We start from the raw sequence: 18904 nt of genomic DNA, 5'->3' as shown, positions 1-18904 counted from the left end.
GCATGAAGTAGGCTGAGTATTTTCATTATTGAACATTATGCTGAGTTTTCTCCACCCCCAGTTCTCCCTCTACACAATGTACAATAGTCTGTGCTAGATCCCCGTGTAATTACACGCCCAGAGCTCCAGGCTAGCGCAGTGATTGAAGTATGCTTTTTTACAAAGCAAAGAGCAGCTGTAAATCATATTGTGGGTATGTGATGTTGGCCTAGAACCTATATAATTTAGGAACTGGTTTGGGTTTGTTTTCTTGCTGCCACACCTCAACTGTGCCATATGTTTTTGTCTTCAGCACTATTGTTTTCTGAAGGAATTGCTTGGCTGAAAACCTAGTGTGATTTTGGCTACATGTTTAGGTTTTAAAAGTAGGTTGCAAGTGAAGACTCACAAGGTCTTCAAGCTACTACACCTGTATTTGAAGTGGCTGTTTCTTTAAGGCCTTAAAATTTTTTGGTTTTAAGATATGCTATGCTTTAGAGAAATTTCATTATCATCTTTTTTTCTGTACTACCAAAATAATAACTCTCGGATATATTCACATATGATGTGTTAGTTTAAAAACTTCATTTTCCATACATGGGGCTCTGACAGCTCATTTTATTTTGATGAGGCAACCTCAGACTGAGGCTATCGATTCTCCCTGTCTCTGTACATAAGATACTCAGCCTTCTTTTCTTAGCAGGGATATTAGCCTCTTTCCTTCATCTGAAGTTTAATCATAAAAAAGCCTACACACAAATTACGATAGGTGTTTCAGTACAAGACTCCAGAGAAAATTTTTTTCCAAGATTCTCAGCACTAATTCTAGTTCTCTTAGAAAGATGATTGCTTTAAAATAACTGTCACCTTACATTCCTTTCACTCAAAGGATCACAACCTATTAAGAAATAGAAATTAGTTTTCTATACTGACTATCTATGTTACAGGTGTTCCACTGAGAAATTTCTATACATCTATGTTTTCATGGCTTGACAACGGGATGGATAGGGCTTTCCTTTCTTAAACACTGCTAACCCGAGCTACGTTAAGATTCCATCCCTCTCAGAGAGGCTGTCAAGTGGATGCTTTGGGTACTGTGCACCACAGTACTGCAGTTAGATTGCAACCGTATTTGAAAGATATTTTGGGAGCTGTAGCAAGATCTGATGCAGACCTCACAAAGTTCACGAGGCAGTAGAGCAGATGCTTTTCACTACAGATATGCTGCCCTTAGAAAGCTTCATAAGAAGTGGCTCAAGCTGACAGTGCTGCTTTATATATGTGTATATGTACATACAGAGTGCTATCCTTACTATTTCAGTAGGAAACCCAAGTTCAGGTTGCCAGTGGCTCCCACCTGGCACTGGTTTGTAGGAGCTGTAACACAGACAAGTGGGAAGCCTGAGCATACTGGGGCAAGGAACAGCACGCTAAGCCAGCGTGACTGTACACACAGGGAGTGGTACATGGAGGTCTGTGCTAAGGGCTAGCGGTGCTAAACTTTTCCATGGCCTTACCCGAAGTAATGACATTGAAGATAATGCATATGTGGGTGCAGTGTGTGAGGTGAGTTTAGACTTGGGTGTAAGCTGTAGCTTGGGTTGAAGTCCACTATAAATACAGCCCTGGTAGTGATTTAAGCATTTTAAATAATAGTTGTAGCAGTAAGTACTTTCATTTATAAACAGATAGAGAGAGATATGTATGCATATATATATATTTTAATTGCAATCCTAGTCCTAGTATAAAACCTGTATAGAACTTCCCTGATCTGTAGAACGGAGGAGGAGCTCACAGAAACAGATGGCAGGGAAGAGCTTGGACTTGGAACCCATCATCTTTCTGTAGTTATTTCAGTATTTCTGTATGTTCATGTTTGATGCAATTACGTCTTGTTCCGTTTCAGTAATTTGTTGGCTAACTCCTTTAATTGTAACTGCCATTTGGCCTGGCTGGGAAAATGGTTGAGGAAGAAGAGAATTGTCAGTGGAAATCCACGCTGCTTGAAACCCTTTTTCTTAAAGGATATTCCAATCCAAGATGTAGATGTCCAGGACTTCACCTGCGATGGTAAGAAAATCCAATTCAGTTTGGCATTTATGATAATGTTGGCACCTCTGTGAGAACCTCCCTTCCTATCAAGCAATACTGCATGGTAAACATTTTAGTTTAGTGATAAGGAAGACAGCTGTCTAGAGCTGAAGATCACTGTTCCCTATCAGCAATTTATTTTTATTCTTGCTTTCCAGTTTCGGAATTTCTACTATCTACACCTAAAAATAAGAATGAATTTGTTATAGACAAATACTCTGCTTTGTATAATCCTGGCCCTTCCTCCCACTTCCTTATTCATACACTTAGTTAACAGTCTGAAGCCAGTGGGAACAGTTCTTGCTTGGAAAGTCTTTTTGTTTTGGATACTGTTCAGTTTCACCAACAACAGGTATGAATACAGGGAAATAAAAAAACTTAGATATTATTTGAAATGACTCAGTGATTCTTAATGCTTTGCTGGGTCCACATAGGTTTAAAAAAAAAAAATCCTGACATTTCATTTGTTCTCCAGGTAGTTCTTTGTCTTCTGATGAAGCAGATTTTAGAGAAAATAGTAAGGATAAAAACTGACTGATGAATGCACTGCTAACTTGACTTGTAGGCTGTGATTGCCTGTTAAGACCAGATACGCTGGAGCTGCAGTTAGTCATACCTCTAAAGAGACCATGAGTGATAGAAGTTTCCTACTTAGAGTAGAAATTAATTCCTGTCTTAGTTGAGCAATCTGGCAACAGGCCCAGGTGCTTGGGCTTAGAGCTCAAGGGACCCAAGTTTAGTCATTAAAGAATAATTCACTTTTAGTTTGGAAGAAAAAAAAAATTCGGGTCCACAAAATGACATTCCATGCTTGGGAGCTTTCTCTATCAGTCAGTCAGACAGCCATGGTGAATGGAAGGTAGATGGCAGGGTGTAAAACACAGAACATAGGGGGAAACTGAATGTGCTGAAGAAACAGGCTCTTTCTGCAGGTTTATGAAAGACTTTGAATTTTGTTTTCAGTCGTTAAGCTCATTAAGCTCAGCAGGGGAGAAGAAGAAAAAAAATCTTCCCTGTTCTTCTTAGGCTGGTCGTGCTTCTCCATCCCTCTGAATACAAATTATTCCCTACCATGCATTTATGGGTAATTGTGTTATCTTGTATCAGGACTTCCAGTCTTATTCGTTAATCTCAATGCTCATGGGTACATCCAGCAGAAAGAAGAAAGAAACAGATCTGTCTCAATTAGCCCTTGCATCAGTTGTTTTTTAAAAAAAAGGCAGCACGTAATGACAGCTGGCTGTGTGCTCTTGGATTGCAGCACTGTGTCTCTGTGCTGGTCAGCTCAGGCTGCCTGTACTCACAAACAGTTGTGTGGTTCCTCTCACTGTCATCTAGACAATGTGCCACTAAGTGTTTCCTTTCATATATGTCGTGATACTGTAGCGTGCATTTGCCTTGTGTTTTGCAAAGCCTGTTGCTTTTGGGGAAAATCCATGCTTTAATGTTCTTAACTTCAAAGAGTTGGTTTCTTCTGCAGAAACCCTATTGTTCTTCAATTACAAGATGTAATCTGCTGTTTATGGACCTTTGAAACCATTTCTGGAGAAAGTAGATATTTTTATGTGTGCACAGATGGATCATCAGCATTTGGAAGTATGCTGCTCAGTTTGTTGTTTGCCTGGTTATCCTTGTCAAAAACAATGAGGTTTTACAATTCAGATGATAAATGAAGTGCCAGGCTGACTTTAAAAAATAAAAAATTAACATCTAAAAGCTGAATTTAAAGGAAATCTTCCTAAAGTGGAGTAGATAGTGAATATCATCTGTCAGGATGAATTTAAGGGCAATGTTCTGGTCAAGTTCTCCATTTCAGCTAGTATATTGGGTGTGGGGGGAGGGTTTGGTATTCACATAACTGATTTTACTGTAATTAGCAAAATTACAGAGAAGTAGGCACTCCTCAGAGAAAAAAAAAAATTAAAAACATTGCTATTCAGTTTTTGAGCTGTTGTTCATGTTGCCTAAAGAACCTGTATGAAGGCAGGTTGATCCAAAGCGTGGGATCTACTTTAAAATATTGTGATGGTTACCATGGATTCAGGGATGTCCCTGCTTGGTCGCTGTAAGCAGTTATCTTCAAAGTACATGACTTTGGGCTGTAAAGCTGACTTCCTAATACTCCGTTTCTCTCCCTCTGCAGGTAATGATGAAAGCAGCTGCTTGCTTTCACCTCCTTGTCCTTCCCAGTGTACCTGTGTGGACTCGGTGGTACGTTGCAGCAACAAAGGGCTGCGAATGTTGCCCAAAGGAATTCCCAAAGACGTGACTGAGCTGTAAGTTACCTTTTACATAGCTCCTTTCATGAGAAGTTCATGAAATTACTTCATAGTGAGGCTTTGTAGGTCCTTGGGGGTTCTGCCTTTGACTTTAGTGACTGGTGTTTTGTGCTTTGGTGCTTTCCATATGTTTTGACTGTTATTTTTAAACTTACTTGTCCCTTGACTGAATACACTGCTCTGTAATGGGAACAGAGTTTATCTATCCTTGTACCCATTCACTCTGTGTGTAGGGAACAAATGCATATATTAGTATCAAATAATCCTGTAGTGCTTCTGAGAAGCCTAAGCTCAGAACAGGCAGTTTGAAAGGATGATGAAAATATGTTCCTGACTTACGCAGCTGTGAGCTAATTATCCTCTGAGGAGATTAAAAAAAGAAAAAGAAAGCCAGCGGTGGAAACAAACAATGAATTCTTTTCTCCAAACCTCATGAAATGGCTAAAATAACAGATAATTAGATTAAATTGTAAAGTAAATTCATCCTAGTTGAGAACCATCTTTCTAGTTGTCTTTTCATCTACCCCTTGCTATGACTTTATACTGGATTTTGATTCTTTCCATGGAAAGAAAATAGACTTGGCTTAAACAGTTGGCAGTAGAAGTACTGAGCTTTTCCCTTTTAGGTCCTTATTCAAATCTATCCCAGGTGAGTCGTTACTGAAACTTGTTACAGTCTCATCAGCATTTCTATATGAAAGTAATTGGTTGAGTTAGTTGGTATGTTCAGTGAATTTTGTAATGAATTAAAATCTGATTCTGCTATTTTTTAGTATCTAGTATTATTTTAATATTTAGTAACAAGGCAGCTGATGAATGATACACACATCTTTTTACTCCCTTCACAGTGAGAGAAGGGGGTTTGCACTGTTTTTATGTGTTGTAGTCAAATACAAGACTTTGATGCTGAATGAGGAGTGTACTGAAAGTATGTGCGGTGGCTCAAATTAACACGGCAATTTTGCGTTAATGAATACATCCTTGGAACACTGTTAACCAGGGCATGGTTAATAGTAGTTTGAATTAAAAGTCGAGTCCTGGCCTGTATTCCTTTATATATTTCCATCAGTGATAAAAAGTCTTCAAGGTGGTTTCTGGTCTGTTTTTGTTCAGGTTTCATTGCATTCAAATATGACTTGCCAACAATAAGATATCACAGATGTTACTTTGATTTCCACTGCCACACTGAGGGAATTTTTATGTTTAAATTTTGCATTTTGAGTTTTACTGATACTATCTGATACCCTGACGACATAACTTTCACAAAAAGAGTGAAATTAATCTCACATTCTTGAAAACTGCTATATTTCTTAAGCTATTTCTTGGCAAATGAGGCAATAGCCTGGAACTGAGCAGTTTGAGTTCATAGGAGTTTACATGACTGTCTTCTTCAGTAGGAGCCTCTTGGCTGTGCAAGCCTCTAGTTTGGCTTTCTGCTTTCAATCCAGAAATGTGTCAGCAGAACACAGTCAGCCATGGACCGGCTGGCTCTGAATATTTCATATTCTGCAAATATAACCTTGAATCTGTCCCAGCTGTCTCAAAATTCAATCCTGATCTCACTCTCCTCTCAACCAACATAAACTGAGCTCCTTATTTGTATGTATACCAAAAGATGAGCTGCAGGTACTGAAGCTAAAAATTTCATGTGTTTGTGGAAACTGTGACAAGAATGAAATGAATTTAAAAAAAAAAAAATCTTACTTGCCTTCCCTCTGCTTCCAGATCGAGATAAAGGTGTTGCCCCTAATCTAGAGGGGACTATATCATCTAGGTCGCAAGTTGATAGTGTGAACTTCAGTATTTTTATTGTTCTGTGTTTGAGAACTGTCATTGCTGCTGTGGTAAACAGCTTCTCCTGTGGAACCCCAGCTCTGGCCTCATTTTGAGGACAGCTGAGACTTGACAGAGAGAACGCAATAGTTTTCTGGGCACAGGGTTCAAACTATTTACACTCCTCACATCAAAATACCCCCGTTTCCCTAGGGGAGTCCTAGATCCCTTGAACTGTGTCCTAAGGCTGGAATATCTTCTAAAAGCTGTTTTGTTTCTGTGGTAGCAGTGGATATCTGTTTAGCACGTGAAACCAGAAAGCACATAAGTTTCCTGCTGCAGAAGATATCGCAGCATTTGTGTGGCTAGAGAGCGCCACAGCAGTCTCCAGGGCAGGGATGCCTTCACCTTTCCCGCTGGTGCAGTGGTCACAGGTGCTCAGATAGATTAAGAACCCTTCCCCATGTTACTGCAATCCACGCTGCCTTTCTCCCCTTCCACACTCTCCTGTCAGAGACCTCTGGGCAGTGTGCTGGGGTCTCAGTGCTCCCACCAGGCACTAAGAACTGAGGTCATCCCAAGGAGAAGGCAAGGGTGTAAAGAGCCTCTTGTCCTGGTAGCTCACAGCTTCTCCCTGCCAGAGGCCTGGGTGGGGACATGATGCAGGGGAGCATTTTAGTGGAATTTTTATGAATGCACCAGTCTGACATTTATAAACTTCCATTATTGATGTATTCATTTACAAGGCACGTTAGCTGTGGTCCTTTTTATTAAACTGCAGTGTGTTTTTATACAACATGGTTTAAGAAAAAGAACTGCCATGTATCTAGATAAACTAGTCTGTTATGGCTGAATATAGCCTTCTCAGAAGTTTCTTTAAATAGTCTTAAATATAGTCTTAAACCAGGAATTCTTCCATTGTAACAGGTATTGAATAGCAATGTGCAAAAATTAGCATACCTCTTGTACAGGCACATAGGGAAAATGTTACCCTTCGCTGGGAGAAATTTCACTGTACCTAAACTCAGCAAAAAGATCACCAACAATGTTTTATTATATGGTGGACTGGAGACATAGGCTCGCTCATTCCAGCTTTCTTCCTGAGTTTCTGTTTTGGATGTGTATATAGGCAAAACATGTGAAAACCATTATCTCCTTTATATTTAGAGCTTGGAATGACAGGAGACATCCCTGTGTTTGGTTTGTACCACCCTTGGGAGGAGGGATTACCTTGGCAGGGAAGGCTTCCATCTAGAATACAGCTGAAAAGATCACTCAGTCTCCTGGCTTTTTAGACGGATGATGATGCAAGAAATTTCTATGTCCCAGCTATTCCTTCACAAAACCCCATCATCATGGGCAAGACTTCTTTCAGCTTCTTGGGAATAGGGAAATATGTTGTTTCTTGCGAATTCCTTTGCTCTATATTTACGTACTGCCTGCATTTTTTCCCACTGTTTGCTTGCTCTGAAGAGAAGCCTTGGTTTTTTTGAACATGCTCAGTTTTCTAGTCCAGATGTTCAGAAGTAAAATGTTAATGCAGTGAGCTAGCTTGGAACTTAGCCTTGCTGCTGCTTAGTATTTTAGGCTTTCCTTTTCTTCTTTTTTTTTTTTTTTTTTTCCCTCAAATCTGCTTGAACTAAGTTTCCCATGGTCTTTTTCCTTTTACATATTACCTCAGTGTGTGAACACTAGTTTTTTCTTTTTATCACAAAAGTATAGTCTATTTCTAATAAAGTCTTATCTGACAGCATCCAGCTGCTTTTATGGACCTACAGCAAATAATATTTTGCACTGGGGAAAAACATTGGAGGCAATTATGTGGACGGTGTGTGCATAAGCTGTAACATAATGAGCATGGTGTATTTTAGCATAAATATGTACTAATCATGTCATCTCTAGTCTCCAAATGTTGTCATGACACTGAGCTATACAATAGCACTGATGGGATTGTTAGGAAAACCTGCATCCATACATCATTAGTGATTATTTTTCTTTCCATTTATATTAATACGTATTAATATTTGCATTACTTTTGCCATTTCTCTTTCTCTCCTCACAAACCTCCCTCCCGTTTGTGTTTCGTGTTCTGCCTGTTAGGTTCATTTAGCCTGCAAACTCATTCAGTACTTGGCACAACAGTTTTCAGCCAGCTTACTAGCAGAGGGAGAGGGATCCCATTGAACTGTCTTTTCGCTTGTTATTCTCCACCTCGAGTTTGCTGCCTGTTTGCTGCCTTGGCCTTAGCATGATACAGCTGAATCTCCAGTTGCCAAGATGCTTTTGACAGTTGCTTTCCATACACTTGCTGCCGCATCTACTCAACCCTTCTTTGCATCTTCCAAGGCACTTGTGATTTCTCTTGACTTGTGACTAAAAATAGCGGCTCATACCTGGGCCATGCAAATTTTTGCAATAAATATGCTGTAAGCAGTTAGTTACCATACATGTAGAATATTGTAGTGCCATTTTTCAGTATGCCTATATTGCTGTTCATCAAAAGGATAACTCTGAAGTGAGATAGCTGATGAAAATCATCTGCTTGAGAATGCACATGCTTTTGCTTGTCTGGCAATCTGCACTATTTTATACACTGACCCTTAACACAGACTTCAGTGAATTTTCCTTTGATAATAAAGGAGAGAAACAGTTCAGATCAAAGCTTAGGCTTACATGGTCCTGTGTCATAAAAGGTTTTACAGCCTGCTTAATTCACTGTGGAGGAAAATTCTCCCATTGAGAGAATGGATAGTTCCGTAGAAGGATATTTTAGTTACAGCTGCATTTCATTTAGTTACTTAAATCTGCACTTCAAATCTGATAGTTTAGAAAAACTAAATAGTATCAATGCTATCAAATAATGTGTTCAATGACTGAAGAAGTTTGAGTACATATCAGAAAGGTGACTTTAGCACTAATAGATACTAAAGTCAAGTTTAACTTTAGGGCCTTCACTTTACTCTTGAACATGGCCATGTTTCTGTGTGTCAAACCTATAAGTTGTGGTCTGACATACTAATACAGCAAAATCCAGAGTCCAAATTTGCCAAAGACTTAAGAAAGTTCAATATCCAGATTTGTACCTAGATCCATACTTGAATTTTTTTTCTTCTCAAGAAACTGTAACTGAAACTCTTAAAATTCGTGCTTTGAGGGTGTTTCATCTTTCACAGTCCAATTCAGTTTTAGACCACTCTTTTTAGGAAATGAAACTTACCTCAAAATTTTAGGATATTGGGTATCTGCATTTAAAAGTTTAGGCTATAACTTAATTTTAGAGCTTAATGTTAGAGCTGCATAAAATTGTCAAGTATCATTTTTTTTGTAATGTAACATTCTATATGAAATATTTAAAGAAATTAAAGGAAAGGCTTTGTGTTTTTTCAATTACTGCCTGAGAACTGATTTGTCTCTCCATTTTCTTCTCTTAGCACAGATTGCCGCTGTGAGCTTGACTTTATGGCTGAATAGACATTTCAGTACAAAAAAGGTTCCAAGTGATTCAAATCGTTACATGATGCTTTGGCACCTTGTGCTGGTTATATCACCTCCAATCCAAGTGGTTTCAGTATAAAAATAGACAAGTTGGAAAAAGAACAGCTGTCATCTTTTATGCATAGTTTTAAATTTTTTATGTGTGATGGTAGTGTGTGTGGAAGGTGCTGGATGAGCCCTGGGGCTGCTGCAGGCACTGGGAGCCGGGAGCCAGCACGGTTGGGGCAGGCGTGGAGCAAGGCATGGCCGTGCCCGCTGTGCCAGCTGTCCTGGCCAAACAGTTACATGTCTCCAGCACCCAATCATGTTTTAGAAGAAGCCTTTCCTAGTAGGTAGTTGGTGGCATTTTATGAGAATGTGAACATGTTTTTGGTTTTGTGTTCAATTTTGACTCTGGTAATTGCTTGTTGGTTACAAGTCATTATTGAGACTTCAGGATTCCCAGCAGCATTCATGGAGTAAAACACAATTTCCAATCTGCTATTTAAACTGCAGAGTAGAGTCTTTAGGAAGCAAATGAGGTTGTTTTGGATACTAGTCAGTGTGTCTGTATTAAGGCAGCTGACACCCACTCTTGACTCTGTATATTAATAACTTGATTCTGAGCATTAAAATTAGACATACATTTTTTCATTCATGCCAGAATTTCCTTTCATACCAGATGCCATATACATCATCTTCCTTTGGCTAAGGATTGAAGAGAATGAAAAATACAATCTTCCTTCCACATCATTCTGTTATGGCTTGTTTTGTTATGTTTGGGCAGGGGGTCTGTTGCTTCATCCATGTGTTTTGATTTATATATATACATAAATACGCAGAGTTTTGCAACTAGGCTCTGCCCCTTCACCCTCAGGAATAATTCTATTATTCACTATGTCCAGCTTCCAGCCCTCTTGCAGTCCCTATACGTCATCTTCAGCCCAGCAAGGTGTGGAGCTGTTGCCCCCACATCCCCTCCCTGCTGTGACGGAGGCCTGGCCTGCAGTGGGCAACAGCTCGCCTGCAGCAGTTGGTTTCTTCAAATGTTGCATCTCAGATCCTCCTGACTCTTGGCATGCTCTTATGCCCTAAAAGCTCTGGTGATTTCGATTTCATTGCATTTAAATGTGCTTTCAAACTGAATGCCTTTTGCTTAGAAAACACCGCCACTCTTTGTATAATGTGCTGAAAGGTTTAACAGTGGTGAATTGTTCTTATGCATGCATGAAAAGTATATTATCAGTAATTTTTCAGTGTAAAATTGTGTTTGTTCAGAAGTTACACCACTGATATAAGTATTGCAGCTTTCTGCTAGCACATTTATATAACAATCAAATTGTTTGCAGTACAAATCCAAAGCTATTCAAAGCAGATCTTCTGTAGGAGTTTAACTCCAGGGGTCTGCATGTCTAGGTTAGTCTGAATAATGAAGCACTGGATTAAAATGTGCACCCTCAACTTTTGATTGCACCAGAAAGCAAATCAGGGGGGAAAAGCCTTGGCTAGCTATCATCAGGTTGTTCAAATTGCAGGCTGCTTCATATTGGGATCAACAAGAGAATATCCTGAAAATACGTTTCTGAAGATTTCAACACATTGCAAGAGTTGAGTCTCCTTTCCTAAAGGAAAACCATATATAGCTTCCAAATACATAATACATGACCTGCTTTTGATTTCCTTTGGAAATCCTTTGGACTTTACATTTGGAATAAAGACTGGGACCTTAACCTATCCTCATGCATGGGTTTAAGATTTGCAGCTTTCTGGGATGAAGGAGAAAGTGCAGACGTCCAGCGGCTTGCTGCATCCATAGCAGACCATGACTGGGGAAATGAGACATGATTTGCCCTGTTTAAAGAGTAACATACATGGTTGAATTCTGAGGATCTTCTATGTCACAATTTATGGTGTGAATTCACCAAGGAGCTCCATTTTCAAAATAATTTATAACCAATTTAGTCAAAATGAAGAAAGTGACTTTACGCTTGCTGAATATGAATATCCATGGGAGGTGTAAACGTGACATAACTAACCCATACTCTGGTTTGTGATGATCTGCATCGGAGAGCAGCTGTCACTACTCTGCAAGGGCTAGCTGTTTACTGTGCAACACTGTCACTCAATGCTTGTGATCTTTGTGAATGGAGAGATTAATTTGTTCAATAGTTTTTTTTTCATTAAGGAAGGCTTTTGCTTTGGGTTATAAATTCAAAAGCCTGTAGTGCCACTTGTCCAGCCTAATCCTGGCAAGAGCTAGGTCAGCTCCACAGTGTGCTCTAAGGTGAGTCTGCCTTGATGGGAGCCTGTGCACAGGCAGAATGGATAACCATGAGGCTGGAGTAGTTCAGTTGGAGTAGTTTAGTTGAAAAGAGCTGAAGCAGCAGAAAATGGTGAGAGGGCATTATGCTGAAATAGAAGGCAGGGGCGGAATGTGACAGTTATAAAATATATTATGTAAGAAATTCTGTTAGTGTTTATAGATTTTATTTTTAAATGATGTAAAAATAAAGTTTGTGGGAAAATTTTCTTGGATTTAGTTTACACAAATACCTCCATGTTGTTACAGTTACTGTAGAGAGGGAACATATAGCAGAATAATAATCTGTTATTATTGTTGTTTGCTATAGTAAATGCAGAATAAGGAGGTCTGTTGCCAAAGAAAAGGAAATTGTATGTGTGGGATAAAAATTCTTAACATAATTATCGGATTATATTTTCAGCAGTAGAGGCAGCACATTAAGTGTTCTGGTGTCTGGGCTGCATTTCCTGGCTACACTTGATTATCTTTCAAAACATACCACATCAATTGCATTGCCCCATGTCTACCTTAGGAAAAATCCCCCAAAGTATCTTGTAAGGAAGGGAAATATCGTTTCATCTTTTATCCTCACCTGTGGAGGGAGAAATGCCTTCCCTCCTACACAGTATTTTCTGAGAAGGTTGGATTTCTTTCCTAGGTAGATAGGGCTTCTGGCAGATGCCTGGAGAGTCACCTTGACAGTGTCATGGCACCACAGTGGTCAGTTGCCATTGGAGCCTTAGTACTTTGGTATCTTCCAGGGATGCAGTTTCACCCAAAAGCCAAGGTTAAGGAAAAGAACTCCAGCTCTGTTGTATTATTATTTTGTAATAAACAGGAAAAGCCCCACATCCCATTGCTACCACAGATCAGCTGTGGAGCCTTGAGTACCCATGCTCTCTTCTGGGCAAACTTTTGGAAAGTATTATGTTTGTACAGCCTTTTTCTCTTGGTTACTGAATGTTCATGTTTCTTCAAGAAAAACTGCAAAATACAGGCACTGTATGCCTGTATGACGACACAGGATTATCCTAAAAGGCTTTAGTCCTATTGTGCATGTGTCTGAACAGAGACGCGTTCAGTGGTGTCTCAAACAACTTCCACCCTGGAAACAAGCTATTTTATTAATGGACTTAGTGCTTGTAGGAGGAGCCTGCATTCAAAGAGAACTTGGTCTTTGGTCTTCAGTTTGTACCGAGTTTTCCTCCTGAACCAGGGTACATTGAAAAGGAAAGATAAGGAGGGTGTATATGCCATAGTAGGAATTGCTGTAGTGGATGTGTCATCAAACTCATGGATGTTTGTGTTGACAATGGAATAAGTGAGTCTTTTTGCAACCTGGCAGTGCAGCTGTACAAGGAAAGTTCTGGCTGTACAAGGAACTTACACAAGACAAAAACTTTCCTAACAGGGTCAGTCAGCACTCAGCGTTCTTACAGAAACTTGTTAAAGGTAACTTTAAGATCAGGGCACAAGCCATATAATTTTTCTCCCCTTCTTCAGTTGCTGTCATAGAAGAACCAAATGGTCACTTCTGTTTGCTGTAGGCCAGAGATCCTTTATTCACTTCCAAGTCTTTAAAAAAAAAAAATTAAAAAAAATATCAATAAGCTCTACTGTCATGCTTTGCATGTGGGATAATTCACTTATAAAGGAGAAAGTGTTATAGTTTCAAAGCAATGAATCGAAGATAATTTCCTTAGTGACTGACTATATTTTCCTCATTCATGGTGCAGATTGAGTGACAGGAGTTCTTGTTAACATGTTTGTGTAATTGGCAAATCTGACTTTTTTCAGATACCTGGAAGGAAACCATCTGACTGCTGTGCCGAAGGGGCTCTCCACCTTCAGACACCTGACACTGATGTAAGAAACATGTGTTTTCAATGTCAAGAAAATTACATGACTCTTTCTGCACTGTGTTGTAGGTAGAACATAAATAATTAGTATTTGAGGGAAAAAACCCACAAAACCCGAAAACCTTCTGTAATTTGGATTTGGAAAGAATTTCACAGTGGCCACTGCTGCCAATAAGTGTTCATAAAGAGTGGAGAAAGAGTGAGGTGACTGAGAGCACCAGAGACCCTTCCTCTGCAGGAGCTTCCAGCCTCTTCAAAAGGACTAGACTCTCACACAGGCTGCTACAGTTTCACTTGGCAGAGTTATCTGTGCAAAGCTGTAAAGGTCATTAACAGAGGAGACAGCATTAATTTGTTCTAGGTGAGGCAGTATTTATAATGCTAAGGCAATGAAAATTTGCATGGCTGTTTCTGCTATGAATAGAGAGAGACACAACTAGACTTTGTTCAGTAAATTTCTCCCTGAAATATACAGGAGCGAAATTTCTTGACTGAGCTATTTATCAGAAATTTTCAAATGCTGTTTGAATCAGCTGTGTAGGTACTCAGAACAACCTCAGACAAAAACAACATGGAGGGAAAACTGGAGTCCTCTGTTTTAAAAGAGTTTTGTTTGGAAACATCTCTAATTTTGTTTTTCAAGGGAGAGCAGCAACAAAACAAAATGTTCTGTTTGAGCCTAAAAGACTTTTTTTTAATGAAATATGAAATGTTGTTCTAGTAGCTGTCAATGTGAAGAGCATGTGGAAATGGTATGCCTGTAATACATTGCAAAGCAAGTTGGTACAGTGAATATTCACCCATGCTTGTATTATTTATTAATTTATCCTTCTTCAAAAATTTTGCTTGTATTCACTGATATTTTTTTTAATGCTGTATGCTGGAAATATGCCTTAATATTTCTGAGTCTGAGGCTTTTTAGAGGAGTCTGATGTGCTTTGGTTTTAGAGCTTATTCAAAGTTGGTTAGAAAATATATCAATTGATACTATGTGACTTTTCGATTGCTTCAAACATTTTGCTGTGCAGATATGTAATCTTAAAAAAAGACTTACTTCTCAATTCATACATATACATGATATTTTCTCTGTGTGTTTCTTCAGTGATTTGAGCAACAACAGCATAAGCGTATTGGCCAATTACACCTTCAGCAACATGACTCAGTTATCAACACTGTAAGTAGTCCAAAGTTTTGGTAACAGTTTTAATTGCTTTTCAGACACCATCTTAGGTGTTGAACAATTAGTATATATCTTGTTACTTAAGCATGTGGCTTTCCATGCTGCTTTGTGGTTGAATGAGTAGTGAAATAATCAAAAGAAAATACAATGTTGTAACTCTGTTCTCTCATTCTCCCAGCATCTTGAGTTACAATAGACTTCGGTGCATTCCAGTCCACGCGTTCAATGGGCTCAGGTCTCTTCGAGTGTTGTAAGTACTGCTTCTTCGATGCGGCTGAGTTGCAGCTTATTAGAATGCTGTTGATGACATGGAAATTTTTAATGAGCAGATGGCTTTCACTTGATCCAGTAGTCATAAATATTTTCACACAATTAGCTTCAATGTACTTGTACTTGGGTGCAATATGTCCGGTAATGACTAGAGCAGGTGAATGCTAAACTTGGAAAAGAAGCAATTACATATTTGCAGGATGAATGACTCTTCCCTGATAGTTCAGGGACAAGAACTATCATGAAAACAGGCCTCCAAGAGACTGCATAGAGTCTGTCTCTTCTACTTGGACAATGTTTGGGTGCCCCACAGGAGAGGACTTTTCTCTTTGTCTGTAAAAACTTGATCATATTTTAGAGTGTAAGTTTCCATTGGATGCTTCAGCAAAAGTGTTTTTACTGAAAACTTGTGCATTTATAATATTTGCTATTAATTTACATTTCTGCAGGCAGGTTTTTACATAAAAGAATGCAATCTGAAGGGAAGTTAGAAGTGCCCATACTAAAACAATGAGTAAGTCAAGCCAGTGACTGGGTGCCAGTAATGCTGAGATGCTTGTCTCAAATGTCTTTAAGTTGCAAATGAAATTTCACCTCATGTGGGCTGGTGACACACTCAGAGATGTCCATGTGTGGTTTCTTTCTTTTGGAGATCCTTTTCTGCTCTCTTTCTTTCCAGTGTAGCTGCTTTCAGCAGCTTTCTGGATTGAACAATTTGCTTACAATCTCTTCCGAAAATCTTTATATCATCTCGGAGCGTGGGCTGTGGGCCTGCTCCTTGCAGCAAGTAGACCCCTGCAGCTTTCCTTAGGCATCTGCTAGACCGACTGCTGCTTCAGTCTCATATTTATTGTCTCTTGCTTCCCAACTGCCCTATTAGAAACAAACCCTGAGTTGGGTTTGCTCCGTTGTTTGTGTGGACACATGATCCCATGTGCAGCTGTCAGGACAAGATGGAGAAGCCACCTTCCTCCCTGCAGCCCAGCAACACAAGTGGGTCATCATTACTTGCCCAGTAAACCAAGAGCAAAGAAATTAAATAGCTTATCTGTGATGAGATTATTCAGTGTACTGAAGGAAAAGAGCTTTGAACACTAAAAGGTCAGAACAGAGGAGCTGAAGAATATGTCCTGAGCACTTTAAAACTTCACGTTACTATTTTCTATATTTTAAAAATCTAGATGTCATTCACATGCAGAAGTTTCTGTGAGTTTAAAGAACAATGGTTGCTGTGCACTGACTCTGTAAGTGTGGAATTGAGGTGTCAACATGAGCAGTACTGCAACTCTGGCAGCAATAGGGCAATGCTGTTTGGCCAAGCTCTCTCACTGGGATTTGAGTGGTAAAATAGATATGTAGGTTTCAGCCTCCTAACTTAGAAGACAGCTTTAGATTCCCAGTTTTCATTAGTAAAAACAAGAAAGATACGTGATTTGGATTTGTTGTTTTAAGTTTGGCTTGGGATTCTGATTTCTAATGCACTAAGATGGTCACATTTGAGCTGTTACATGAGTCCTGAAATTCAGCCACAAATGAATATATTCTGTTTCATGGCCAAAGAAATTATTCCATATGGAGCCGTCTTCTGGCCTGCTTCTGATATGCAAGCTAGTTTGATTAAAGCTAGTTTGGGACTCTCTACCCTGAATTACAGTGTAGATATACCATGCCTCACTCTTTCCAATAGCTACAATTTGTCTTTTCACTCTTCTTCTTGCAAGCCATGTATGGACAGAAACAAAGAGCAATGTTTTAATAACAACCATTATCTTTTGGCTTTTTTAAATGATCTGCTAATCAAATTGAAAAAATATCTTCCTCCTTCAAGGAAGAAGCCCTCCCTGCCTTGCACAGAGCAGCACGAGTGAAATGAAGCCTAAGTGGGAATCTCTGCCTCTGCTCCATGCATTTGGAAGCCTCCAGATTGATTTGATTTATTATGGCCCACAAAACTCTGGTATCAGCTACAACTTTTGCCACATGTCATCTATGTTGTTATTAAAAATCAATTCTCCAGAGAATAAATGGCTTCCGAATGACAGTGTGCAATCTGTTATTGTCAGTTATTTATTATCCATATTCTCAGGGGAATTTAAAAGAGAAAACATCAGCAAAACCATTTCCACTTTTTTTTTTTTTTTTTAAATAAAAAGAATATAGAGATCTCATTATTGTGATGTGCATGCCTTTGAAGGTAGCAGGCCGTTCTCATACAGGCTTCTGTGTCTTCCAAATTCCTTATGTTTTCTTTACTTTTTGCCTCTCTATAGTAAATACAGTAAATATGTATTTGAAAATCAGAATAATCATAGATGTATGATGAAGTTGATCTTTGATCTGGTTCTGTCCTCTCTTACACTTTTCAGCACAAGCCCAACTGAGAAAACTGCAGAGTCGTCATGTTTATGTTTAAGCCTGAATATATATCGGTGTTTACACAACCAGGCCTTTAATCTTCAGTCTTCCCATGGCTTATCCATAATGGCAGCTGAAGTGTGCTGGGGAGCAATTTCAACATAGAGTCTTAAGAATTTTTTTAATAAGCAAAAGTTGATATCAGTAGGTTTTTGCACCAAAACTATTGCAGTGAAAAATAATGGGTTTGGTTTTGGGTTTTTTTTGTCAAAAGCTAGCCTTTTTAGAAGCTAAATGTAAACACACTAAAAAAACTGATATTGAGACAAAGTAATTATAAACATTAGAACTCTCTGGTGGACCTGACCTGATCATTTTAAAGATTATTTTTACTGTGTGACAATGTCGTAACTTCTGATATTTTGTCCTGATTTATTTAAGAGGCAAAGTCCAGAAATAAAAATACTTTCTCAGATCACTAAACAATTTTCCATGTTATATTTATGAAAAAAAATGATAAAATGGGCTACAGAATATTCTACTGACATGAGATATTCTAGTTTTACTGAAAACTGATGGGTATTTAGTGCAGCTCAAAGCTCACATCAGCATAGCAGTATGTGTGATGATAAAGGTACCACTAATATTCTTCAGGCGCAACCTCAGAACCATCTTTTGCAATATACTTTCTTTGTTGGATGCTGCAGTGATTTCACCTAAAGAAATATTATTTGGCTTTGTTTCTTTTTTTTTCATCGCAGAATGACTACTCGTACTTCTCCAGTAAATCTGTAAAAGGCACTGTTGTTATGAGCATTGAGCAGTGGCACTGTGGCTTCCCACTTCCTCTGACATCTGAGTTGTGTTGATTCCTGCAGGGTTTGGCATCCTTCGGGGTTCATTGTAGGTGTTTGCCCTTGGTGGGATGTGGCTCTGTAAGCTCAGCCAAGCTTTTAGCCACATTTCTGTCTTTACAGGGTAAATCATTGTTTACTGAAAAGCATCCCCTTTGTGTTTATAGTAACCTAATGTTATGAGACAGTGGGCTAGGAGACAGGACTTGGGAACAGTTAGTAAAAGAAAAAACAACCAAAAATCCCCAACCCAAAAGGGTATGTTTAGTTCATTTCCTTACCTGAAGGCAAAGTGATGATAGTGAGATTACATGTAGAAGAAAGATTTTATTTAAAGAATTCAAGTGTTTTATTACTCTGTGCTCTGGGAGGAGATCCACATCACCTTAAATTCATACCCCTACTGTTTACCAATGTTTAGACAAGAGGGTAGCTAGAAGTTGTGCTTCTGAGGGAGAACACACATATCAATGTGTGTGCTTTAACTG

At 39.0% G+C, this 18904-nt stretch overlaps 1 protein-coding gene across 2 annotated transcripts in view; it reads left to right on the top strand.

Moving 5' to 3' along the window:
* The window catches only part of SLIT3 (slit guidance ligand 3), a 528498-nt gene that overhangs the window by 419456 nt on the left and 90138 nt on the right, over positions 1-18904 (top strand). For both annotated transcript variants that reach the window (XM_074838539.1, XM_074838540.1), the window contains exons 19-23: positions 1886-2049; positions 4214-4346; positions 13696-13764; positions 14860-14931; positions 15116-15187. In XM_074838539.1, the coding sequence (XP_074694640.1) occupies positions 1886-2049; positions 4214-4346; positions 13696-13764; positions 14860-14931; positions 15116-15187 (510 nt within the window). The remainder of the gene's footprint in view (positions 1-1885; positions 2050-4213; positions 4347-13695; positions 13765-14859; positions 14932-15115; positions 15188-18904) is intronic.

Source organism: Strix aluco, chromosome 13 (assembly GCF_031877795.1).
Source record: "Strix aluco isolate bStrAlu1 chromosome 13, bStrAlu1.hap1, whole genome shotgun sequence".
NCBI classification, from domain to species: Eukaryota; Metazoa; Chordata; class Aves; order Strigiformes; family Strigidae; genus Strix; species Strix aluco.
The sequence above is the reverse complement of the archived record's forward strand: the minus strand, read 5'-3'. Positions and strand labels throughout refer to the sequence as shown.